Source organism: Carcharodon carcharias, chromosome 10, assembly GCF_017639515.1.
Source record: "Carcharodon carcharias isolate sCarCar2 chromosome 10, sCarCar2.pri, whole genome shotgun sequence".
Classification (NCBI taxonomy): domain Eukaryota; kingdom Metazoa; phylum Chordata; class Chondrichthyes; order Lamniformes; family Lamnidae; genus Carcharodon; species Carcharodon carcharias.
Window position 1 is genome coordinate 52,157,266 of NC_054476.1, and position 25,549 is coordinate 52,182,814.

Genomic DNA, 25,549 nt, shown 5'->3' on the forward strand with positions numbered 1-25,549 from the left:
CTACAAGATGCACTGCAGCAAATCAAGGCTCCTTGGCAGTACCTTACAATCCCACCACTCCTGCCACATAGGACAGGGGCAGCAGATGCATGGGAACACCAACACCTAAAAGTTCCCCTCCAAGCCACACACCATTGTGACTTGGAATTATATTGCCAATCCTTCACTGTCACTGGGTCAAAATCCTGAAACTCCATAACAGTACCTACACCACATGGACAACAGTGGTTCAAGATGGTGGCTCACCACCATGTTCTCAAGGGTAATTAGGGATGGGCAAGAAATGCTGGCCTAGCCAGTGACACCCACAGCCTGTGAAAGAATTTTTAAAAAGCTAAATGGTTTTGATGATAAAACATAACAGGACATAAAATTGCAAATGGTCTGGTTCACCAAAAAGTGTGTGGTAATACTTAATGCCACTTTTTTCCCCATGCAATAACATATGTATGAGGTTAGCATTTTGTAATGGGAATTTAAGATTGTAAAATGTAAGTGGCTATTGCTTCAGTACTTAATTTCAAAGCTGGAATTAGATTAAAGCCAACTGCATAATTCCAATTAATATACATTTTTAATAAACTCTAAGAAATAAGACAATTCTCAAAGCACTTGACAGGTGGACAATCAGCATTAAATGCTGTCAAATGCACAACAGACGTACTTCAAAGACATAAGCATCAAGTTTAACCAAGCTCAGTAGGGCAACTCTTGGTATATGATAACCGCAAGATATGAACTTATCAGCCTTTCTGAACTTAAGCATATGCACTTGGATTATGGAATGCTCTTTATGTTTAATACAGTTACAAACTTTGTACAATGTGCTGTTTACTGGACACGTGCATTCGTAAATGAGAAAGATCGGCAGAGAGAAAGCTCAGTCTTTGATGCAGAGATACATCGGTTATATGGGGTCTTGGCAATACTGACATTGACTGCACAAATTCCTAGGATTCTTCGTTGATCTGGAGCAAAGAATTAATTGCTGCATCCTTGTTGCCCCTCTGTGCTTCCAGCACTGAGCGGATCACTTCTCTGTCCATGTTAGGGAACATATCCTGGATGGATTTGAGATCTTCCTCGCTGTACAGATTTTGTGGAGCAGATACCTGTGTTGGTGCTGCAACTGGAATCATTCCTTGTGCATAGACAGTTGGCACTCCTGGAAAATCAAAGAATATGTTATTTAATATAATGATATTCCAGAAATCAAGACAGGGTGAAAACTTAAGCAATGATTTGAAAAATGGCTTAGCACCTGACTTTTAAGCTGTAAGCAGTAAAATTCCATTCTTAGTCCAGTTTGTGGATTTTGAAAATTCAAAGCAAATGGAACAGGTGATACTTTAATGGCAAGTGTAATTTTCATCTACATTCAGATATTAAACACTAAAAATTAAGGCATCGTTTTCTTGGTGCTTTGTAAGTAAACTATAATTTTAGTCAGTACTGCACAATTTAATTTTTCCTGCTAAAAGTATATTATGATTTTGAACAAAACAGTGCACTGAGTTAGTCGCAATTTTAGTGGGGATGAGTGCAATTCCAAAAATATTTTTAAAAAATTCTAAAGAAGAAAAAGCCGAAAATAAAAAGCCCCTTGTTAACGTTACTTCTGGAAGTCAATCATGCAGGTTGATTATACAACACATTTTGACATGTATAAAATAGGATCTGTATTTGGCCACTCCAATAATTTGTACAGAAGACAACTTTTAAAAAAAGGTAAAAGTGAATTTGAATCATCCACGATATAGCTGATGTAAATTCTACTGGACATACCAATAATACTAATACTTTTCTGAAACTCACACCTCAACAAATCAATGAACAGGCTTATACACAAACTTCTGGGAAAATGAGGTTTCAATGCGCAGTATCAGTTGATGTGCCACTTTTATCTGACAGAGCACATTTTGTAGCTCAGAACTGTGTATTTTTATGGTCTGCTAAACCCATTGAACGTAGCACCTGCAATTTATTTGCTGGTAGTGTAGATTTAGTATGCAAAGCACAATAACATGATAAAAATCAGTTAAACTTTAAGCCATCATTTACTGATAACTTATAAATAAATGCTTAAGCAACAGCCACTTTCAAATACATAAGCAAATGGCATACTCATGTGTTCATGCATAGATTTAGCCTGTGAGGAAAGGCAGGAAATGTCTCTTGAAACTTACCCAATGCAAAATACTCAAGCCCTGAATTGGGTAATAAGGAAATTAAAGCAGCAAAACACCAAGAAGCAACATTAATAACATGTCAGAAAATTTAGAATTAGTTAGAAAGCAAGTCACACCCAGTTATTTTTTTGCACAAAAAAAAACTTACTACAAGCACCATATACCCATTATCCCATACATTGCACATTCTAACCATCAGTTCAGATTTTTACAAAAAGAAAAACACATTAACTCTATTAGCTCTTTGAATGCAGTTTTAAGTTGCCAAATTAACAAATCATCCAAATCATCAAAGCAGGAGGGCATTGTCCTTTTACTAGTGTAATACTTGACAAAGTTCCTATTAGTTGCCACGGGCAAGAAAATACTTCAAGTAGTGGTTGAATGACACTCAATGAATGGTAGGTTATATGTAATATTAATCTGTTCCCCAAAAAGAAATGAATCAAATCAATATGATACAGAAAAGCAGACCTTAAAATCACAGCTTCATTTAGATGGTTCTGTGCTACAAGCTGGAACCAATCTTGAACAGGTTAATTAATAATATAACTTAGCAAAAGCAGTTATGAGAAACCTACTACGTACTGGATCATGTAGAAATAGCAGAAGTACAGAATCGAGCCTTTAACCGGTAAGAATTTTTAGGAACTGTTCCATTGCTTGCTTTCTCTGCTGTTTGAGGCGCTCTTGCCACACTTAAATTAATGGGGGACTAAATTTCTTTAAGGTAAGTCTCGTTTTGGGCCCCAAAATGGATGCCCCACATAGAAGGTGCGCCCCAAACATGAGGTCCAAGGCCATCCTGAAATTTATTAACTACTGCCAGCATCCATCATGCCTGCAAGGCAGCTCAGTTACAAACACAACAAGCTCAATGCTTGTTTTAGGCGTTTGCTGGGACGACGTCAGTCGCTCAAAGCAACACAGGTCTTTGGGTTTGGGAGGCCTCTCCTGTCAGACATGGAGGTCCAAGGCCTATGCACATCCAGCATGCTTGCCCATCTGCTGGAGCAAAGTGCATTGCACTAGGTGCCTAGCATTTGGAGTGTGCATTTTAAGGGAAACTGGTTTAAAAAAACATTTATAATGGGCCATTCTTCCTTACTCCACCTTGCATCTTTGGTCTTCAAAGATCAAGAACATTAGTGTATCTCAAAGTGATTTTCTGTTGAAGAAAAGTGCAGCCAAAAGTCCTTAAGTAGCTGCTGTTGACTGACATTTTGGCTCCTGAATCTCCCAAGGATGGGGCACAGGGAGTGTGTCAAGTCCAGCTGGCCACAGAACAATCAACACACGATTCACAGCAGCCCCAGTGCTACTGCACCAGACCTGCATTATCAACCTCATTACTTTTCATTAAATAGCAGTGAAAAATAATTGTCAGATTTCGGCAATATTGAATATTTATCATAAAGTTTACTTTACTTTTATTTAATGTAAAGACCATGTTAGGTCATAGCTAGCAAGACGACATCAATCACAGCTCTTTCAGCCATCCCCAAAAATCAATACTATTCCATATTTTAATATGCGTAGATGTAAGGAAAGAAACACCAAGAAATTCCCTCCTCACCTTAAGAAAATTTATAAAGGTTTAATCATTCATACCTGTAATAGGCACATATCCTAGTCCCTGTTGGTAAACAGTGGGCATTAGCACTACTGGCTGTGGCTGCACCAACATGTTTGGCGGCAGCGTCTGTTGGAATACAATGAACAATTAATTACAGTATTTTCCTCTCAAAAATTGAGTAAAAATTAAGGTATTGAGAGATTGGACAAGTTGATAGTCAAATTGTGCCACGTAAGAGTAGCCTTATTTCAACTGTGTACAGCTAGAAGTGCAACCTACACAGAAGATAAATTATCTGAATGTGTGAAAAATGAGTAAAAATGCCCAAAAATCCTCAAAAGGAAATTATTTGTTGGACAAAACTCAAACATTTAGAAATGTAGAGATGGGCAAATATTGTAAATTGAAATATCTAAACATTTTGAAGAAAGTTTAAAAGCAGCCCAATTCAAATTGTTAACAAAATACTGCAGGTAGGCTTCTACAACAAGCAGACTCGATGGGCTGAATGGCCTAATTTCTGCTCCTATGTCTTATGGTCTAACAGGCAACTTAACATACCAAAAACAACATAACAACATTTACCCTCTTAAATATAACAAATGTAGGCCTACACAAGATTAAAACTCAAAAGTACCACAAGCTTCTTAACGTTTTGTATCTTAATATGACAAAAGACTTGAATCTTGCAGGGATAGGCGATTCTTTGCATTTTTATGCTGGAGCAGTTGCTAAATTAATGAACATAACCAGGTTTGAAATATCAATAAAACAAATTTTGCAAATAGAAGTAAAACATTGTTGAAGCTAAGTTCTATTATGAAATATTTTGTCTACATGCCACCATATTACAGACAATTTTCCAAAAACAACATCTGCTACTGAAAACAGACAACCTTTACTTAGTAGACTATTTCCCTTAAGAGTCAAAAAAGGAAGAGGCCATCCAGCCAACAAACTTGCTTTGCCATTTTGTTCACCACAGCAGTTTTCATCATCTTAATTTTAAATCCTTATCCTTTCTCCCTACCATTTAATAGCATTATGCCCCAAGTATCCATATCTCCCTTTTTTCTCAAAAAAAATCAACTGATTCGGCAAACATGGCCTTCTATGGCAATGCATTTTGCATTTGCACAACCCTTTGCATGAAGGATTCTCCACCCTAAATGTCCTTCAATTTACCAGAGAAAGGAATCATTCCTTATCTATCTTTTAGCATCTCAATTTAAATTACTAGCTCCAGGAATTACACCCAAAGCTTAACTACTGTCTGATCATAACATATTCCTTTATTTTAGGGAGCATCCCGGTGAATCTGTGGCTAGTAAGCCCTTCCTAAATTGGGAAATCTAAAACTGAGTATGATGCTTTACAAGATATAACTAGCATGCTGTCACAGCATCAATGGGGTCTCAACAAGAACTGTGCCTAATCGTCCCAGGACTATAGACCTAGCTTGTGAGATCAAGTCATGCCTAGCACTAACAGATCCGAGAATTAAGGCTTTGCCAAAAAGTTATATGTAATAATGACTTTTCGTATAATTTTTAGAAAACTCAATTTATTTGCAGTCTGCAATTTAGACAAGTGGAAGTTTAATAAGCTTGTTTATTTCAATTTTAAATTATTCTGATATAACAAATTTTGATTCATGTTTTGGCTACATGATGAAAGTCTTTAAGTGTCACCTATATCATTGTTCTTTTAAGTTACATTTTTAACCTGAAATTGCAGGACTAATCTGTGAAATAGTTCTTGAATTGCAACACCCACCAAAGCCTTAGCATCAAAATGTTTTAAAAATATAAATGAAATCTAAATGTGCTACTTACTGCATAGGACATAACAAGGTTGATCATTCCTTCTTTATCATCACCCTGCCTCCCACTAAGGCTGTACCATTCATCCACTACTTTGCCTTCTTTTAGTAATTCTGGGATAGTTATGTGAGTCCAAGCAATTCTATCATCCATGGAAAAAGCTCGCTGCAAGTAATAAAACACAAGTCACGTTTCAATAGAATCTATGCTAATGGAATAACAGGAAGTTGGACTATTACAAGGGATATTAAAGAGGAAGCTTCTAACTACAAGATGACAATGTGAAATTAAAATTTAAATACATATAAACTTTGGGCACCATTGGACACATCACTTACTCATTAACCCTCAAGGAGTTGCAAAATAATTCAATATATTGGGGCGGAATCCAAAAAAAAAAAAATGCTTAGCATAGAAAAACTGTTTGTCTTTCTTTGGCTTAGCATCCCTCATTCCCATCTTAGGGCAACTTTGTAAATGACTATTATATATTAGCAGACCTCAAACTACTATATGGGCTTTTCTTGTGCGTAAGAAATCAAGAACCAGCTGAAGGCATTGGATGCTGCAAAGGCTATGGGCCCAAGGATATTCCAGCAATAGTACTGAAGACTTGTGCTCCAGAACTTGCTGCTCCCCTAGGCAAACTGTTCCAGTACAGCTACAAACTGGCATCTACCCGGCTATGTGGAAAATTGCCCATGCATGTCCTGTACACAAAAAGCAGGATAAATCCAACCTGACCAATTACTGCCCCATCAGTCTACTGTCCATCATCAGTAAAGTGATGGATAGGGTCATCAACAGTGATATCAAGCGGCACTTGCTTAGCAATAACCTGCTCATTGATGCTCAGTTTGGGTTCCACCAAGATCACTCAACTCCTGACCTCATTAGAGCCTTGATTCAAACATGGTCAAAAGAGCTGAACTCGAGAGTTGAGGCAAGGGTGACTGCCCTTGACATCAATGCAGTATTTAACCGATTTAAGGCATCAAGGGGCCCCAGCAAAACTGGAGTCAATGGGAATCAGGGGGAAAACTCTCCGCTGGCTGGAGTCATACCTAGCGCAAAGGAAGATAGTTGTGGTTGTTGGAGGTCAATCATCTCAGTTTTAGGACATTACTGCAAGAATTCCTCAGGGTAGTGTCCTGGGCCGAACCATCTTCAGCTGCTTCATCAATGACCTTCCTTCCATTCGCGACTCCTCAGATACTGAAGTAGCCCATGTCCAAATGCAACATGATCTGGACAATAGTCAGCCTTGGGCTGACAAGTGGCAAGTAACATTCAAACCATGCAAGTGCCAGGCAATAACAATCTCTAACAAGAGAGAATCTAACATCTTTGACATTCAATGGCATTACCATCACCGAAACCCCTTGGCCACATAAACACTGTGGCTACAAGAGCAAGTTAAGAGCAGGGTGTAACTCACCTCCTGACTCTCCAAAGCCTGGATGAGTGCAGCTCCAACACCCAAGAAGCTCCACTCTATCCAGGACAAAGCAGCCCACTTGATTGGCATCCCATCCACAAACATTCACTCCCTCCACCACCAATGTACAGTGGCAGCAGTGTGTACCATCTGCAAGATGCATTGCAGAAACTCACCAAGGCTCCTTAGGCAGCACCTTCCAAACCCATGACCGCTACCATCTAGAAGGACAGGGGCAGCAGATACATGGGAACATCACCATCTGGAAGCCCCCCTCCAAGCCACTCACCATCCTGATGCGGAAATATATCGCCGTTCCTTCACTGTCGCTGGGTCAATATCCTGGAACTCCCTCCCTAACAGCACGGTGGGTGTACCCACACCACAGGGACTGCAGCAGTTCAAGGTGGCAGCTCACTACCACCTTCTCAAGGGCAATCAGGGATGGACAATAGCCCATAGCCACTGACGCCCACATCCCATAAATGAATTTTTAAAAAAGGCTTATTTGGGGATCCTTTTTTATATTAATTGAATAAAATCACCAGTTGCCATGATGGGATTTGAACCAATGCCTCCAGGGCATTGACCTGGGCCTCTAGGTTTCTAGTCCAGTGACATTACCATTATGCCACCATCTCCCACAATGCACCAACAGAACTCTTCCTGATTTTGGAATTAATTTCTTAGCCCTTTCCCCATTGTGTATATGATAATACGCAACATACGGGTTACAATCCCAGAAATTGTTAAAAGAAAATGTAGTAAACAATTGACAGTACAATTGTAAGTCTGCTATCTAATAAGTCAGCAAGTCTAAAAACTAAGATATTTAAAATTAGTAACCTAAAATTTGGCTTTTTAAATAGAGTTTGCTACGTTGAAAATCAACATGAATATGAATGATGCTCTAAAGAAGCCAGTTCAGAAACCTCACCTCATCAAATATCTCCATGTAAAATGAATCGACACCAGGTGGCACAGTGCACTGAATAACTTTGTTCCATCTTGGATTTTTTGCCCCATTGTGTGCTGTAGGTGTCTCATATACTGCATATCCAAGACGTATTCTGCAGTATGGGTCCATTCGTGTCATTCCATAGTTTTTTGCCAGTTTTGCCTAGACAGACAGAATTAAATAATTTCAATGCAACACAAAGAACAATAGAGTTTTACCAGAGAGCAGTTGAATAAACTTCTGCCCTTTTGAGACAGATTATTAAGATCGCTTTCCTAAGGCTTCACAAGCCATTCAAGTAATCCACTGTAAAAATGGGGCACGGAGGGATTAAAATTGAGCTTCAATTTATCTTAATTGGTAAGACTTTTCTGCCTGAAATTCATACCTGAAACAGATCCCAATCAAGATTAGAAGAGATTTTCAGGTAATGTGCAATTCACTAATCATATGGAGGGACAATACATTTCAAACTACAGGTACACAAAACAAATCCATCTTTTCTATTAGTGTAAAAACACCAATTTAACAAAACAATGAAGCAAATGTCACGTGGTGCTGCTCTTAGCTACTATTGATTCAAATGAATACCAGGCCAGGCAATGGTGTTTCCTTCCATTAATGGCATGTCACCCTTTTGCTGGAGTGAGGAAGGGAAAGGGGAAACAATAACGAAGCAAAGAGAATAATTAAATTTTCTAATGCAATATTTAAACTCAATTTGTTTCAAAGCCAAACATTTAATGCTGCTGGGAGTCACATGTCACTACCTAAATGTAACTACCAGTTTGAGAAATCCAGATGGCAGCTTTTCTGAATCACTGAACACTAACAGTAAAATTACAGGAACATTCTCTTTTGTTGAGAGCATGTCAAAGCTTTTCAATTTTTTTTTAAGCAGGGTTGAGGGAGAGGGTGGTTGGTGATGGAGGGCACAATGGAGGAGGAGTAATTTTGCCTACCTTCAGCTGGAGAGGTAAGATGATTTCTTTTTAACCTTCTACATAATTATACAATGAGTAGCTACTGGATTTAATAAAAACGCCGTCACTTGTTTCTGTTTAAAGAACCAAATTTTTCAAAGAATTACATGTTTAAAACTCATATCATGTAAAATCATACAAACAAGGAGCAGGAGTAGGCCATTTAATAAGATCATGGCTGATCTGATAGTAGCCTGAAATCTGCATCCAACCTACCCCCAAAAACTTATCACTCCCTTGCTTACCAAGAATCTATCCACCTCTAGCCTTAAAAATATTCAAAGACTCTGCTTCCACCACCTTTTCAGGGAGAGAGTTCCAAAGAGTCGCGACCCTCAGTGAAAAAAATTTGCCTCATCTGTTTTAAACAGTAAAAATGAGCGACCTCATTTTTAAACAGTGATCCTTAGTTCTAGATTCCACAAGAGGAAACATCCCCTCCACATTCACCCTGTCAAGACCCCTCAGGATCTCATATGTTTCAATCAAGTCACCTCTTGCTCTTCTAAACTCCAGCAGATACAAGCCTAGTCTATGCAACCTTTCCTCAACCCACCCATTCCAGGTATAGACCTGGTAAACCTTCTCCGAACTGCTTCCAACGCATCTACATTCTTCCTTAAATAAGGTGACCAATACAGTACACAGTACTCCAGAAGTGGTCTCACTAGTGCCCTGTACAACTGAAGCATTACTTCCCTACTTTTGTGTTCATTTCCCCTCGCAATACATGATAACATTCCATTAGCTTTCCTAATTACTTGCTGTACTTGCATACGAGCCTTGTGATTCACGCAGTGGGACACCCAGATCCCTCTGCATCCTCTCACCATTTAGATAATATGTTTCTTTTATTCTTCCTGCCAAAATGGACAATTTCACTTCCACAAAACCACATTGACTCTGCCTTATGACCTTGAGTTTATCTAAGTGCCCTGCTATAACTTGTTTAATATTAGCTTCTAACATTTTTCCTACAACAGACGTTAAACTAACTGGCCTGTAGTTGCCTACTTTCTGTCCTCCTCCCTTTTTCAATAATGGAGTTACATTTGCTATCTTCCAATCTAATGGAACCTTCCCTGATTCCATGGAGGTTTGGAAAATTAAAACCAATGCATCAACTATTGCAAGATAAAAGCAAAATACTGCAGATGCTGGAAATCTGAAACAAAACCAAAAATTGCTGGAAAAACTCAGCAGGTCTGACAGCATCTGTGGAGAGAAAGACAGAGTTAATGTTTCAAGTCCGTATGATTCTTCTTCAGAGCTCACTTTGTTAACTCTTACTTAAGTATTTATAAACACTCTTACTATCTGTTTTTATATTTCTGACTAGCTTTTTCTCAATTTCTAATTTTTCCCTCCTTATGAGTCTCTTAGTCATTCTTTTCTGTTCCTTATATTCTGTCTAATCTTCGGGCCTTCCACCTACCTTTGCACAATTATATGCTTTTTCTTTAAGCTTGATACTATCTTTAACCTTTCTAGTTAACCACAGATGGTGTGTCCGTCCCTTGGACGTTTTCTTACTTGTTGGAATGTATCTATTCTATGCATTCTGAAATATCCCCTTAAATATTAGTCACTGCAGCTCTATTGATCTACCCCTTAGCCTAATTTGCCAATTCACTTTAGCCAGCTCAGTTTTCATGCCCTCATTATTGACGTTATTTAAGTTTTAAAACATAAGTCTCAGACCCAGTCCTCTTTCCCGCAAACTGGATGTAAAATTCAATCATACTATGGTTGCTGCTACCTAGGGGTGCCTTCACTTATGAGATCATTAATTACTCTCATCTCATTGCACAATACCAGGTCTAGTATAGCCTGCTCTCTGGTTGGCTCCAGAACATGCTGTTCTAAAAAAACTATCCAGAAAACGTTTAATTTACTCCTCATCGAGGCAATCGTAGCCCATCTAACTTTTCCAGTCTATATGTAAATTAAAATCTCCCATGATTATCGTTGTGCCTTTCTGACAACCTCCAATTATTTCTTCCTTATGCTCAACCCTACCATGTGGTTATTGTTTGGCAGCCTGAGCACAACTCCCACAGGTGATTTCTTACCTTTACCATTTCTCATCTCTAACCAAACCGTTTCAACATCCTGGTTTCCTGAACTTAGGTCATCTCTCTCTATTGTTCTAATACCATTATTAGCTAACAGAGCCACCCCTCCACCTTTTCTCACTTCCTGTCCTTCCTAAATATCCTGTGCCCTTCAATATTCAGGTCCCAATCCATGCCCTCCTGCAGCCATATCTCTGTAATGGCTATCAAATCATAATTAATTATTTCTATGTACACTCTCAGTTCACCTTTTTGTTTCGAATGCTTTGCGCATTCAGATAAAGAGCTTTTCATTTTATCCTTTTGTTCTTTTTATAACCTCTAGTTTCACCTGTTGATTTACTGTTCACCTGTTGATTTGCACTCTATTCCTCCTGTCATGGCCTGTTTTTCATTTCCCATAATATTACCCTTTTTTTGTCATGTCTCTGCTCTTTCATTTACCACATCTTCCCAAATTTGATCCCTTGCCCCCACTATTCAGTTTAAAACCCTGTCTACTTCCCTAGTTACGTGGCTCGCAAGATCACCGGTCCTAGCACGGTTCTGGTGTAGACTGTCCCAACAGCACAGATCCCACTTTCCCTAGTACTGGTGCCAGTGCCCCACAAACCGCAACCCACTTCTCCTACACCAGTCTTTAAGCCACACATTCATTTCCCTAATCTGATTTGTCCTACGCTAATTTCCACATCGTTCAGATAATTAATCCAGAGATTATGACCTTTGAGGTTCTGCTTCCTAATTTGGTCCTAGGTCCTCATACTGACAACGCAGACCTTGGTTCTTTGTCCTGCCCAAATCGTTGGTGCCTACATGGACCATGACGACTGGGTTCTCCCCCTCCCACTGCAAGTTTCTCTTCAGCCCCGAGCATGTGTCCCACCAGGCAGGCAACACAGCCATCTGGACTCACACTCTGACTATACTATCCCCTGCTACCACTACATTCCATTTCACTCCCCCCACTTTGATGACTTCTTGTACCATGGTGCCTTGGCCAGTTAGCTCATGTACCCTGCAGCCCTCACTCTCACCCAAACAAGCTGGAAAAAACCACAACCCTGTTGGACAATTCAAGGGGATCATACTCCTGCCCTCAGTGCCCTTACCTGCCTCACTCGCAGTCACACTCTCCTGTCCCTGACCACTGACCAAATGAGAAGACTCTGTCCTAAGTGGTGTGAATGCCTCCTGGTACAAAGAATCCAGGTAACTTTCCTCCTACCTGATGGTTGCGGTGTCTGTAGTTCAGCCTCCAACTTAAAATCTGAGCTGAAGCTGCTCAAACTTCAAACACTTACTGCAGACGTGTTTGCCCTGGATCAAACTGATACCCAGGAGCTCCCACATGCTGCAGCTGTGACATCACCTGTCCTGACATCATTGTATTCTAATTAATTATTTTATTCAATTATATTTTTTACTTTTGCTTTTACTTATTTCATTAACCTTACCACCAGTTGCTAGGCTATTTTGGACCTTAGGAATAGAATAAACCTAAATCACTTACCAGATACTCACCAAAGAACTAGCTTCTTCTCCTGTCGCAGAGAACAACCACTTCCTGAAGGCTGAGAAATCACTTGATTAGTCAATCAAAATTCAACGCCTGGTAGGTAATCGTTGTCTGTTGTTACTTGAGCCTCTATTTATTAACAACCACTAAAAAGGCTCTTTTCTCTCTCTCTCTGCATCCTCAATTATCTCCCGAACCCCCAGAGAAAGCTATGGCCTGTGGCAGCTTTGAAATCTGGGGAGGTGAAATAAAGAGAGAATCCGCTCAACTGATTGGGCCCAGTCACTTTTTAAAAAATTCTTTCAAGGGAGTGGGCACTACTGATAAGGCCAGCATTTGTTACCCATCCCTAACTACCCTTGAACTGAATGGCCTGCTGGGCCATTTCAGAGGGCAGTTAAGAGTCAACTACTTTGCAGTTACATGTAGGTCAGATTGTGCAACGATGGCAGATTTCCTTCCTTAAAAGGAAGATGGATTTTTACAATCGATAGTTACCATTACTGAGAGTAGATTTTTATTCTAGATTTATTAATTGAACTTTTAAACTCCACTAGCTGCCGTAGTGGGATTTGAACCTGTGTCCCCAGAGCATTAGCCTGGGCTTCTGGATTACTAGTCCAGTAACATTACCACTATGCCACCGTCTGCCCCTCAGAACGTGACCCTCTGGAATATTTTGAATGAAGCAAACTCAATTCCGAAAATTGATCTTCCTTAATGTCCTTCATTGCCAACCAATGTTCTGAAGTAGTAACAGAAAATTAATTGCCTCAAAATAAATTGTTCGAGTGGAAAGGACATCAAGATCACAAAGCAACACAATCTTGACTTTAAATGTCCAGATTCCCTGGACTTGTCCTTATAGGGGCAAAGTGTGCAGTTAATTAGAAGCCACTAAGCACATTGCAGGCATTTTGTTGAACAAACTAGAAGGGTAACACTGCCAGCTTATAGGTTTGTGCCCATTAAGCATGTCAAAGTAGCTGTTAGAAGAGTGCAATTTCTGAAGTTAACTCTTTCCTATTGCTTGTTAAAACCTGTCATCTGAAAATTTTTGGTCTTGATTAGAAGATTGGGCAGGAACACTAACTATAAGATGTTGAGGAAATTAAACCAGAAACTGGCACGTTTGAGTCCCTGTTTCTCCACCATTGGACTTCCTCCCACCACACCCCAAAGTTGAAAGAGATTCTTTTCATGCCCAGAAATTCATCACCATCATTAAGAATCTCCAAACCAAGGTACTCACAAATCCATATCTGTTTCCATAGCTTGAAATTAACTGCATAGATTGTCTCTGTAAGGACACAGCCATCTCATAGCCAAGTCCTGAGAACCTGGGCATAGGGAACCCAAGGTATTCACAGTGATGCTGCTGGAGTTTAACCTGTTAAATTTGTGCAGTTTGAGCTAGGACCATCCTACTCGTGAAGATATCTGAACAATCAAAGTATCATCTTCGAGTCATCTCAATCCCAACAAGACCTTTCCTATCACCTTCACAATCCTAGAATGATAGTCATAAGTTGATAACATGCTGCCCTATCTCTCTACCATCTCTCTGAACCATTCCATTGCCTATATATTGTTAAGCTGCTTGTCCAATATCTAGTCTTGCTGCGATTTTAAGTGGTTGGAAAACCAAAGCCATCATCTTCAGCCCAGCCACAAACCCAATATCCTTGCCTCCAATTTCATCACCCTCCATACAAGATTGTTTACAACTGTAGCATCCAATTACCTTGAACACAAAGACTGCCTATATTCACCTCCATAACACTGCCTGCATTTGGCCCCTAACTCGGCCTTTCTGCTGCTGAAATCCTTACCCATGCTTTTGCCACCTCCAACCTCAACTATTCGTGCTAGCCTCCCAACCTCCATAAAGTTGAGTCGATCTAAAACCCTGCATCCTGTGCCATTTGCTGAAATCAGAAGTTTGAAGGACTGACGAAGGATCTAAGCATAACCATTAAAATGGTTCATTACAACCAAGCACTGGTCACCCATCACCCTGGTCCTCACTGATGTATATTGTCTCCTGGACCCCAACATTTTTAATTCATAATTCTCATCCTCTCCGCATAAGCATGTCTTCACAGTTTCTACCCTCCTCCAACATTTCCATTCCTCAGACTCTTCCCTCTTGTGCATCCCAAGCCCTTTAGCCTTCCACCTTCTAGGTATGATGCTCTGAAATTCCCTCTTTAAACTACTATTCTTTTCTTCCCTTAAGGCCCTCTTTAAAACCCATCTCTATTACCAAGCTTTTAGTTTTTACTCCTAATATCTCCTCCTACTTTTATGCACACATTAGTACTTCTATAAGAATTACTTTGTCTACTAATTGTTGCTTAGCATATAAATTGGAGAACTTTCTTTTGGCATCTGATCCAATATACCAAGAATTCTCAAATATGCACATTTATCTGCACTGTGGCTTAACTCAAATAACAGAGCCTAGCACCAATATGGAAAGAATAGAACAAGACGGTTATGATATATGACCAAAGCCCCAGATTAGAAGAGAGAACTGTGAAGATTAGTCAATTTGCCAAACCTTGTAACTCTAACCAGTTAAGAGAGTTCATATCTAGTCACTTCTAAATCTCACTGGAACATTGGAGGGATTTTGTGCCTTTGTTGGGGACAGCCATAACAGTTTTTAGGTACCAAAAATCCAGTGTTTGCATCCACTCTTTTTTTGTAAACATTCAGTTCAGTCACCTTGAAAGTAACCTTAACTTTAGTTATCTAGAAGGTTTAGACTTGTGGGCTATTAAATGTAACTTTATACAGCTGATGCACCCTGACACTTCAAAATCCAACTGCTCCAACATTTTACTGTGATGCCCTTAACAGCAAGAGCAGATGTTCCTCAGTTGTATGAACCACCTTGATGGTTGTGCTTAGATCCTTCATCAGTCCTTCAAACTTCTGATTTCAGCAAATGGAACCAGATACCACGTTTTGCCAAATTTGAATGAGCCTACCCACTGTCAAGAATACCTGGTAGTGAGTGTTTTCAAACATGAGAAACAGAACCAGGAGTAGGCCATTTGGCGTCTTGAGCCTGCCCTGCCATTCAATAAGATCATGGTTAATCTGACCATGGCCCCAACTCTTCCTTCCTGCCTGACAGCCCCTCCCCCATAATTCTTGACTCTCTCATAGATCAAAATTTGTCTAACTCAGCCTTGAATGTATTCAATGACTTAGTCTCCACTGCTCTCTGGAGTTGAGAATTCCAAAGATTAACGACCCTCAGAAGAAATCCATCTCAAATGTGAGACCCCTTATTCTGAAATGTACCCCTTATTCTGAAACTGTGCCTCTTACTTATGAATTGCCCGATGAGGGGAAAACATTCTCTCAGCATCTACCCTGTTAAGCCCTCTCTAAATCTTATGGGCTGAATTATCTCCCCCCGTCAGGGGTGGGAAATTGATGGGCGGGCGCGCTTCTGATCGGCACACCTGATTGGAGGTATGATGCCATTTTACGTGGGCAGGCCAATTAAGGCCCGCACAGCGTGATGCCTGCAGGGATGCACTATGTGCTCCCTATGCGGGCGGGGGGTGGGAGGGGGGAATCCCAAAATCGAGAGTGCACTCTTTTGCGCATGCGCACGAAAGAGTGCACTCATTTCCTTGAGGCTAAGTGCTGCCTCAGGGAGATCACCTCTACTTACAAAAATATTAAAAATAGAAAAAAATAAATTCCCTTACATGTCCCCTCTTGAGTTTGGACATGTCCATAATTTTTGCAAAACCTTTATTAAAATTTTTTAAAACCTACATGAAACTTCATCCCGCCCACGGATGAGGTTTCATGTTTTTTCTACTTCCCGCCAGAGCTCCTGGCCTGCCCGCCAACCTTAAGGTTGGATGGGCAGGTCCTTTAATTGCTTAATTGCCCCTGTCAATGGCCTCAATTGGCCAAACAAGTCAGCGGACGTGCAGCTGATTTTGCTGCGCCCCCGCCTTCTTGAAAATTTAAATTGGGCGCGGTGACGTCGGAAGTTCCCCACGACTTCACCGCGCCTCATTTTACACGTCGGTGAGTGGGCCCCGCCCCCGCTCGCCGACTCGTAAAATTCTGCCCTATGTTTCAATAAGATCACCTCTCATTCTTCTAATCTTCAATGAGTATAGGTCCAACCTGCTCAACCTTTCCTCATAAGACAACCCCTTCATCCCAGGAATCAACCTAGTGAACCTTCTCTCAACTACCTCCTATGAGTGTATCCTCCCTAAATAAGGAGACTAAAACGGTGCTCTAGCTGTGGTCTGACTAATGCCCTGTATTGTTTAACAAGAATTCCCAACTTTTATACTCCAATCCCCTTGCAATAAGGGCCAACATTCCATTTTGCCTTCTTAATTACTTGCTGTACCTGCATGCTAACTTTGAGATTCATGTACAAGTTCCCTCTGCATAACAACATTCTACAGTTTCTTCCATTCAAGTATTTTGTTTTTATTGTTCCAACCAAAGTAGATAACTAACTTCATATTATTCTACATTATACACCATCTGTCAAATTTGTGTACACCCACCCAACCTATCTACATCCCTTTGCAGATTCTTTGTGCCTTTTTCACAACTTACTTTCCTACCTATTTGTCTTGCACCCAAATTTTCTGACAATACAGTCAGTCCCCTTGATCCAAGTCATTAATATAGATGGTAAATAACTCAGCACTGCTCCCTTTGGCACTCCACTAGTTACAGTTTGCTGACCTGAAAATAACCCATTTAGCTCAGCTCTTTGTTTCCTGATAGTTAGCCAATCCTCTATCCATCCATTACCCTAACACCATGAGCTCTTTTCTTGTGTATTAATCTTTTATGTGGCACCTTATTGAATGCCTTTTGGAAGTCCAAATAGGCTAAATCTACTGGCTCCCCTTTATCCACCCTGCTTGTTACACCCTCAAAGAACTCTAATAAGTTTGTCAAACACTATTTCCCTTTCACAAAACCATGACAACTGCTTGGTTGCATTGTGATTTTCTAAATTTCTTACTAATATTTCCTGAATAATAGATTCCAGCATTTTCCCAAAGGTAGATGGTAATCTAACAGGCCAATAGATTGTTGCTGTCTCCTGCCTTTCTTGAATAGCAGCGTTATATTTGCTATTTGCAGAATCTAGAGAATGTGGAAGATTACAACCAATGGATCCACTATCTCTGCAAACATTTCTTTTAAGACCCTAGCATACAGGTCATCAGGTACAGGGGGCTTACAAATTAGGAGGAGTAGGCCACTCGGCCCTGCGTGTCTGCTCTGCAATTCAATAAGTTCATGGCTGATCTGAATGTTACCTTAACCCCACATTCCTGCTTAACCCCGATAACCTTTCACCCTTTTGTTAATCAAGAATCTATCTAGTTCTGCCTTAAAAATACTCAAAGACTCTGCTTCCATCGCCTTTTGAGGGAGAGAGTTCCAAAGACACTCAACCCTCAAAAAGCTCCTTGCTTTTAAACAGCAAACCCCAGTTCTAGATTCTCCTACAAGAGGAAACATCCTCTCCACATCCACTCTGTCAAGACCCCTCACGATCTTAAAGGTTTCAATTAAGATGCCCCTCACTCTTTTAAATTCCAGTGGATACAAGCCTAACCTGTCCACCCTTTCCTCATAAGAATCTACCCATTCCACGTCATAATCTAGTAAACCTTGTCTGAACTGCTTCTAATGCATTTACTTCTTTCTTTAAATAAGACAACCAGTTCTGTACACAATAATCCAGATGTGGTCTCACCAATGCCCTGTACAACTGAAGCATAACCTCCTTACTTTTGTAATCAATTCTCCACACAATATGTTCTATTAGCTTTCCTAATTACCTGCATATTAACATTTTGTGATTCATGCGCTAGGACATCCAGGTCCCTTCAAATCTCAGTGCTCTGCAATCTCTCACCATTTAGATAATAAGCCTCTTTTTAAATTCTTCCTGTCAAAATGAAGGATTTCGCATTTGCCCATATCATACTCCATTTGCCAGATCTCTGCCCACTCAACTTATCTATGTTGCTTCGTAGCCTCCTTACGTCCTCTTCACAATTTACTTTCCTACCTACCTTTGTGTCGTCAACAAATTTAGCAACCATTCCTTTAGTCCCTTCATCCAAGTCATTTATATAAATTGTAAAAAGTTGAAGCCCCAGCACTGATCCCTGTGGCACAGCACTTGTCACTCCTGCCAACCAGAAAAAGACCCATTTGTTACACCTCTGTTTCCTGTTAGCTAGCGAACCTTTGATCCATGCCAATACATTATGCCCTACACCATGAGCTTTTATTTTCTGCCACAATCTTTGATGTGGCAACTTCTCAAATGCCTTCTGGAAATCTAAGTACAGTACACCACCGGTTCCCCTTTGTCCACAGCACATGTGGCTCCTTCAAAGAACTCCAATAAATTAGTTAAACATGATTTCCCTTTTACAAAGCCATGTTGACTCTGTCTTATTACCTTGAATTTTTCTTAGTGCCCTGCTAGAACATCTTTAATAATAGCTTCTAACATTTTTCCTATGACAGATGTTAGGCTAACTGGCTTATAGTTCTGTATTTTCTGTCTCCCTCCCTTTTTGAATAAAGGAGTTACATTTTCCAATCTAATGGAACCTTCTCCGAATCTAGGGAATTTTGGAAAATTAAAACCAGTGCATCAACTCTTTCACTAGCCACTTCTTTCAAGACCATAGGATGAAGTCCATCTGGACTTGGAGATTTGTCAGCCCACAGCCCCAACAATTTGCTCAATGCCACTTCCCTGGTAATTGTAATTACAATTAGGGGGCCTGTACACCACTCCCACACGTGACTTCTTGCTTTTATTATTCCTCATCTCAATCCAATCCACTCCTACATCCAGGTTTCCTGAATTAGGTCATCCCCCTCTAATGTGCTAATGCCATCATTAATTAATAGACCTACCCCTCCACCTTTTCCTAACTTCCTGTCCTTCCTAAATGTCACATATCCTTCAATATTCAAGCCTCAATCAATGTCATCCTGCAGCCGTGTCTCTGTAATTGCTATCAGATCATACTTATTTATTTCTATTTGCGCTATCAATTCAACTGTTTTGTTTCGAATGCTAATTGCGCTTAAATACAGAGCCTTTAGTTTTGTTCTTTTATTATTTTAGTAGTGCCTAGCCTTATCTGCTGAATTACTCTTAGATTTATACTCTTGATCCCTTCCTGTCACAAGTCTGTTTATCATTTTGCATATTAATACCGCTCTCTCTTGCCTTGTCTCTACTCTTTGGTTTACCACATCTTCCCAAATTTGATCCCTGGTCCCCACTATTCAGTTTAAAAGCCTCTCTATTTCCCTAGTTAGGCAGCTCACGTGGACATCAGCCACAGCATGGTTCAGGTGTAGACTGTCTCAATGGTACAGATCCCACTTTCCTCAACACTGGTGCCAGTACCCCACGAACCAGAACCCGCTTCTTCCACACCAGTCTTTAATCTATGCATTAATTTCTCTAATCTGATTTGTCCTATGTCAATTTGCTAGTGGCTCAGGTAATAATCCAGAAATTATTACCTTTGAGGTTCTGCTTCTTAATTTGGTGCCTACCTCATCATACTGACTATGTAAAGCCTTATTCCTCATCCTGCCTATGTTGTTGGTAGCTACATGGACCACAACCACTGGATCCTCCCCCCTCTCAGTGCAAGTTGTTCTCCAGCCCCAAGCAGATGTCCCGAACCCTGGCACCAAGCAGGCAACAAAGCCATCTGGACTCTTACTCTTTGCTACAGAGAACAATGTCAATCCGTCTTACTATACTGGCCCCTACTACCACTACATTCCTTTTTGCTCCTCCCGCTTAGATGGCTTCCTGTACCACAGTGCCATGGTCAGTTTGCTCATCCACCCTGCAACCCCACTCTCATCCAAACAAGCTGAGGGAACCTCAAACCTGTTGGACAATTGCAGAGGCTCACACTCCTGCCCTCTGGGTCCCCTTATCTGCCTCACTCGCAGTCACACCCTCTTGTCCATTGACCAAATCTGAAGACCCTATCCTAAATGGTGTGACCGCCTCCTGGTATAAAGCATCCAGGTAACTTTCCCCCTCCCTGATGTGTTGCAGAGTTTGCAGCTCAGCCTCCAGCTCAATGACTCTGAGCCGAAGTTTCTCAAGCCACAAACACTTACTGCAGATGTGTTTGCCCTGGATCACAATGTTACCCAGGAGCTCCCACATGCTGCAACCTTGAAACATCACATCCTGCCATCCTTAATGTGTTTTAAATAATTACTTAATGATATTAATCACTTATTTATGTTGCTTTCTTATATATCCTGTTAACTTTACCACCAAATTGTACTATTTTAAACCTTAGGGATAGAATGGAACTTACCCACTTACCAGATACTCAAACAGCTTTCCCTGTAGTAGAGCAAGTACCAGTTTCTCTAGTGTGGGAAAGAGGAAACAAACAACTCCTTCCCACCCCCTCCTTCATCAAAATCCCCTCTCACCAAACTCTCAAGTCTTCACTTGCCAGCCTTTCATCCCATTGGTTTTTCTCTAGTCACGGTGATTTTTATGTTCCCCCTCTCCCGTTTGCCCTTTGATTTCCTGCTATTCTTGGTTTGCTTTTTGTCTTCTACCATGAAGACAGATACAAAATATTTATTCAAAGTCTCTGCCATTTCCTCATTTATCATTATTAATTCCCCAGTCTCGACCTCTGAGGGGCATTTACTTTAGCTACTCCTTCCTTTTTACAATTCTTGCAGAGTTCCAAATTTAGGCAGCGCAGGCAATATAAACCATTTTTATGATTTACTTAACAGTACAAGATTGGGCTGAGGTAATTTAGCCCGTCACAAAAGACAATCTGCATCAGGTCTTAGGAGCATAGGCAGCTACTTGACCAATTGTGCTGTTCTTAACTAGAAAATATTATCGCTAGCAAAAAATTTGATTTGCACGTACATGAGTTATATATATTTTTGATAGGTAAGGGAGTTGAGGGTTATGGGGGCCAGACAGGAAGGTGGAGTTGTTGCCGCAACCAGATCAGCCAGGATCTTTTCAAATGGCTGAGCAGGCTGAATAGGCCAAATGGCCTACTGCTCCTAAGTCCTATGTTCCTATACCAAAGCAAGGTTTGTGTGTACATAAAATTGGAAAAAACAAACATTCCATACCTGTACCACAGTGATGCTCAGTCTACCCATAGTAGCCACGCCACTTCCAAACTGTAATTGTTGAGCTGCCTGTGCATCAAGTTGCACTTGCTGCTGTTGCTGAGTTGGTACAATGCGAAGGAAGTCCTGTGGTAATTCTCCAATGAACACCTTCCATGAAAAAGCAATATGTAAACACTCTATTTAGCTGCCTGTCACATATCCCACATCAACTGGCAGTAAAGCATCATAAATGTTATTACCTGACAACAGGCTAGTGATATTAGCTTAAATGCTAGCCGATATTCAGCTACATCCATCACATCACTTGACAGTCTTCTAGAGTAATTACCCAGAATATGTCAACCCATATCACTAGAATGGCAACATCTACAAAAGTGGTCATGTTTTCCTAGGTTTTCTGTAATTCAAATCTGCCAGTCTCTATTACAATATTCACTGGTTCATTTTCAACTAGGTAGTGACTTTAGTTGTGCAGTTATATTGGTACCTAGAATACACCAATTTACCTGAAACACTGGTAAGCAAGTATGAGACCAGGCTTGTTTACATCCTGCAGGGCAATTCCAATGCTTAAGTATGCTGATGCATAAAGTATAGGCAATGTTAGAAAAGATTGTCCATTAACTTATGCTAGTCAATTTTGAGGCAAAACCTCAACATCAAGTGAGTTTGTTTTTAAATTAAGAGCACAATTTCCATCAATATACACAGAACCAGAGGCGGTGTTCTCATAATACACTATCTCCCTTTAAAAGTGCTATTTTAAAATTTATATTAAAACATTTACCATTTAAATCAAGATTTAAAAACAGCTTTGGAAGCTTTATGAATGGATAAAAGGTTATAATTCCACACTGAATTCCTAATCTCAGCAGAACTGCTTTGGGGAGTTGCCATGCAGATGTTAAGGCAAAGTAAACTCAAGACATAACCAATGCCTCACTTTATACATTTTGTTAGGGTTATTTCTGGGATGCAGAGGCATAGCACTTGTAGAGCACTAGTACAAAAGGATGATGGGGGGATGGGGGTTGGGTGTGTGTGTGTGAAGAAATAAGGCTGCAAAATTTTCCAAATCAATGAACGCTCTTCCTTGCTTCCTGATTGACTCTTCCCATGTAATTGTGGATGGTTAACAAAAACATTAAAACAAGCTCTAAAACTCGCCTAATCAAAAACGGCCACACAAAATCAACTCATAACCTTAAAAAAGAATGCCTGTTCCTCTTCAACAATCCCTTGTTGTCCGCAAGCAAGAACCAGACCTCCCTGTTGCTTGGCATTTCAACACTCCACCCTGCTCTCATGCCCACATGTCCATCCTTGGCCTGCTGCATTGTTCCAGTGAAGCTCAAGGAAAACTGGAGGAACAGCATCTCATCTTCCAACTAGGCACTTTACAGCGTTCCAGACTGAATACTGAGTTCAACAATTTTAGATCATGAACTCTCTCCTCCATCCCCACCCCCTTTCCGATCCTCCCCCTTTTTTCCAGTAATTTATATAGATTTTTCTTTTCCCACCTATTTCCATTATTTTAAATGTATTTCCATCCATTATTCTATCTCTACCTTTTAGCCTATTTCAATCCCTTCTCCCCACCCCACCAGGGCTCTCTGTACTTTGCTCGTCCTGCTTTCTACCCTTAAATGTCACGCGTTAGCACATTCTTTAGATAATATCACAACCTTCAACACTTCTTTGTCTATCTCCACCTATCACTGGCCCCCTATCCAACTCTACCTGTCCCACCTCCCCTTAAACCAGCTTATATTTCACCTCTTTTCTATTTTTCCTTAGTTCTGTTGAAGAGTCACAACAGACTCGAAACATTAACTGCGTTCCTCTCCGCAGATGCTGTCAGACCTGCTGAGTTTTTCCAGGTATTTTTATCCTTGTTTTAACTTCCTGCTACGTAACATTAATTTGGGAGAATCCCCAATTTAGAGTTGGTAATGTATAGTGTCCACTGCCAACTGTTGTATTATCATTTCAGAACTCAAGCCAGAGAGTTGAAATCTTAGCCAAATTGGAAATAAAATCTGATATTCTTTGCTTTATTCTCTCAACATAAATTGAAAACTGCTCCAAAAAGTCTATTAGTTGAACTGAACGATTTAACAAATGGGCAGAACGATAATGTTTACTATTTAAGCTTACAATCTTTTTATCAACATGGTGGTGATTGAGAGATGGGAGAGTTGAACCTACTTATTCTCTTGCTGGATGCTTCCAACACTAAGACTACCCTAGAATCTCCAGGAATTTAAGACTTGCAAAAAAATTCGGAGAGAAAAACGATATAGCTTTAAAAGAAAAAGTGTTTTTAATTTATTGGAATTCATTTATTCATTATAAAAATATTGGAGACTGACTGTCAAGAATAATCCAATCAGGTAATTAAATATCGGATCACTTTCCAATTAGCCTAGGAAGGTAGTGCACAGTGAAGATGAATGTACAGTATTGGGCAACCAACGTCAGAAGCACGGGACAGTGTGTTTGGTGGCAGGACTCATGTGATGAAACCTCCAGGAATACACCCAGAGTTGGCAACCCTACAACAGATGCATTTGTAATTTTTTTTAGTATATTACTGCAATGTGAAATGCTCAAGAGGATAGAATAAGAAAGAAGCAAACTGTATTTACAGGCAGGAATCCAATGACTCTCATCGAAACATATCCTAACTATGGTCCTATCCTGATAGGAATATTTCCCAAGGGTTTATTCTCCTGCTTGGCCCTTTAAGCAATCTTACAACACATTAGCAGGCCAAAAAACAGCGTCAGGCTCCTTCTGCTTTTATATTTCACACAATGAATTGTTAAACAAGTGTAAAAATAAACATTAAAAACACACACAAAGGAGCCAACTTAAGGATAAATGAACTGGGGCCTCGGAACGGCAGCCGGCTGGGGACAGAGTCTGATGTAGCCAATGCCAGGAGCTGCCGCAGCGAATCCAACAGTCTGTTCACTGACAAGGCCGGGGACTGGGCGCGGAGAAAGCAAAGCCCAGCCTCCGCGTAGATCTTCGCCCTTCACTACCACCGACTGAGAAGGGGAGAGAAGAATCTTACCGGGCCCCTCTGGGTGGCGATGGTAGTAGCCGCCATGTCCAATCCAGCCTACCAGTGCACCTCTCCGTCCTACCAGGCTCAGCTCGTTTCTGGGCGGCTGAGCTCCGAGCCGCTCGCTTCTGAGCCCAACGATTGGCTACAGTGCAGTGGCGGGGAGGGGGGGGGGGGGGGTATGAGCTCAGTGATTGGCTGTAGTGCTAGGGTCTGAGTTCAATTATTGGCTACAGGGCTGGAAGCTGATCTCAGTGATGGGATGAAGGGCTGGGTGGGGTGGGGGGAGAGGTTGGTGGTGAGCTCTGGGCTTAATGATTAGATGCCGCTGGGCTGAAGTCTGAGCTTTGGACTCGGTGATTGGCAGAAGCAAGGCTTGCGTCTCCTCTCAGTGATTGGCTGCCGCTGGGCTGGAGTTAGAGTATTTCCAGCATTTTCTGTGTTTATGTTTGACGTCATCCAACAGAGGCACTTGATGCGTTTGGGAGTCGATCTGGTTTCTGCTTTACACCTGATTGCGGGTTTTGGGGTCGGCGGGCACCGGCACCTTTGTTCAGTTGGCCATTCCATCCATCGGTTGGTCATTTTAGAAAAGGCCCAAAGCTTTTCATAGGAGTGTAGTCAGAGAGAAAAAACACGAAGCTGAGTCAAAGGAGGAGATTATAAAGCAGTGATCTGAAGCTTGATCGAAGAGGTAGGTTTTAAGGTGGG

The 25,549-nt window shown here is 40.8% G+C and overlaps 1 protein-coding gene across 1 annotated transcript; it reads right to left on the minus strand.

Moving 5' to 3' along the window:
• Positions 1-555: 555 nt before the first annotated feature.
• On the minus strand, positions 556-24,988 carry LOC121283575 (toll interacting protein). Its single transcript, XM_041198326.1, has 6 exons — positions 24,848-24,988; positions 21,763-21,912; positions 7,964-8,146; positions 5,601-5,753; positions 3,801-3,891; positions 556-1,165 (listed from the first exon to the last, which is right to left on the minus strand). The coding sequence occupies exons 1-6, from the start codon at positions 24,881-24,883 to the stop codon at positions 951-953; spliced, it is 828 nt and encodes a 275-aa protein (XP_041054260.1). The 5' UTR covers positions 24,884-24,988; the 3' UTR covers positions 556-950.
• Positions 24,989-25,549: the final 561 nt, after the last annotated feature.

Coding starts and splice junctions, on each gene's coding strand:
- LOC121283575 (XM_041198326.1), bottom strand. CDS start 24,883: ATGGCGGCTACTACCATCGCCACCCAGAGGGGCCCG. Junction 8,147..21,762: donor TGAGCATCACTGTGGTACAG/GTATGGAATGTT, acceptor CTGTCTGTCTAG/GCAAAACTGGCAAAAAACTA. Junction 1,166..3,800: donor AGGATATGTGCCTATTACAG/GTATGAATGATT, acceptor TTGATTTTCCAG/GAGTGCCAACTGTCTATGCA.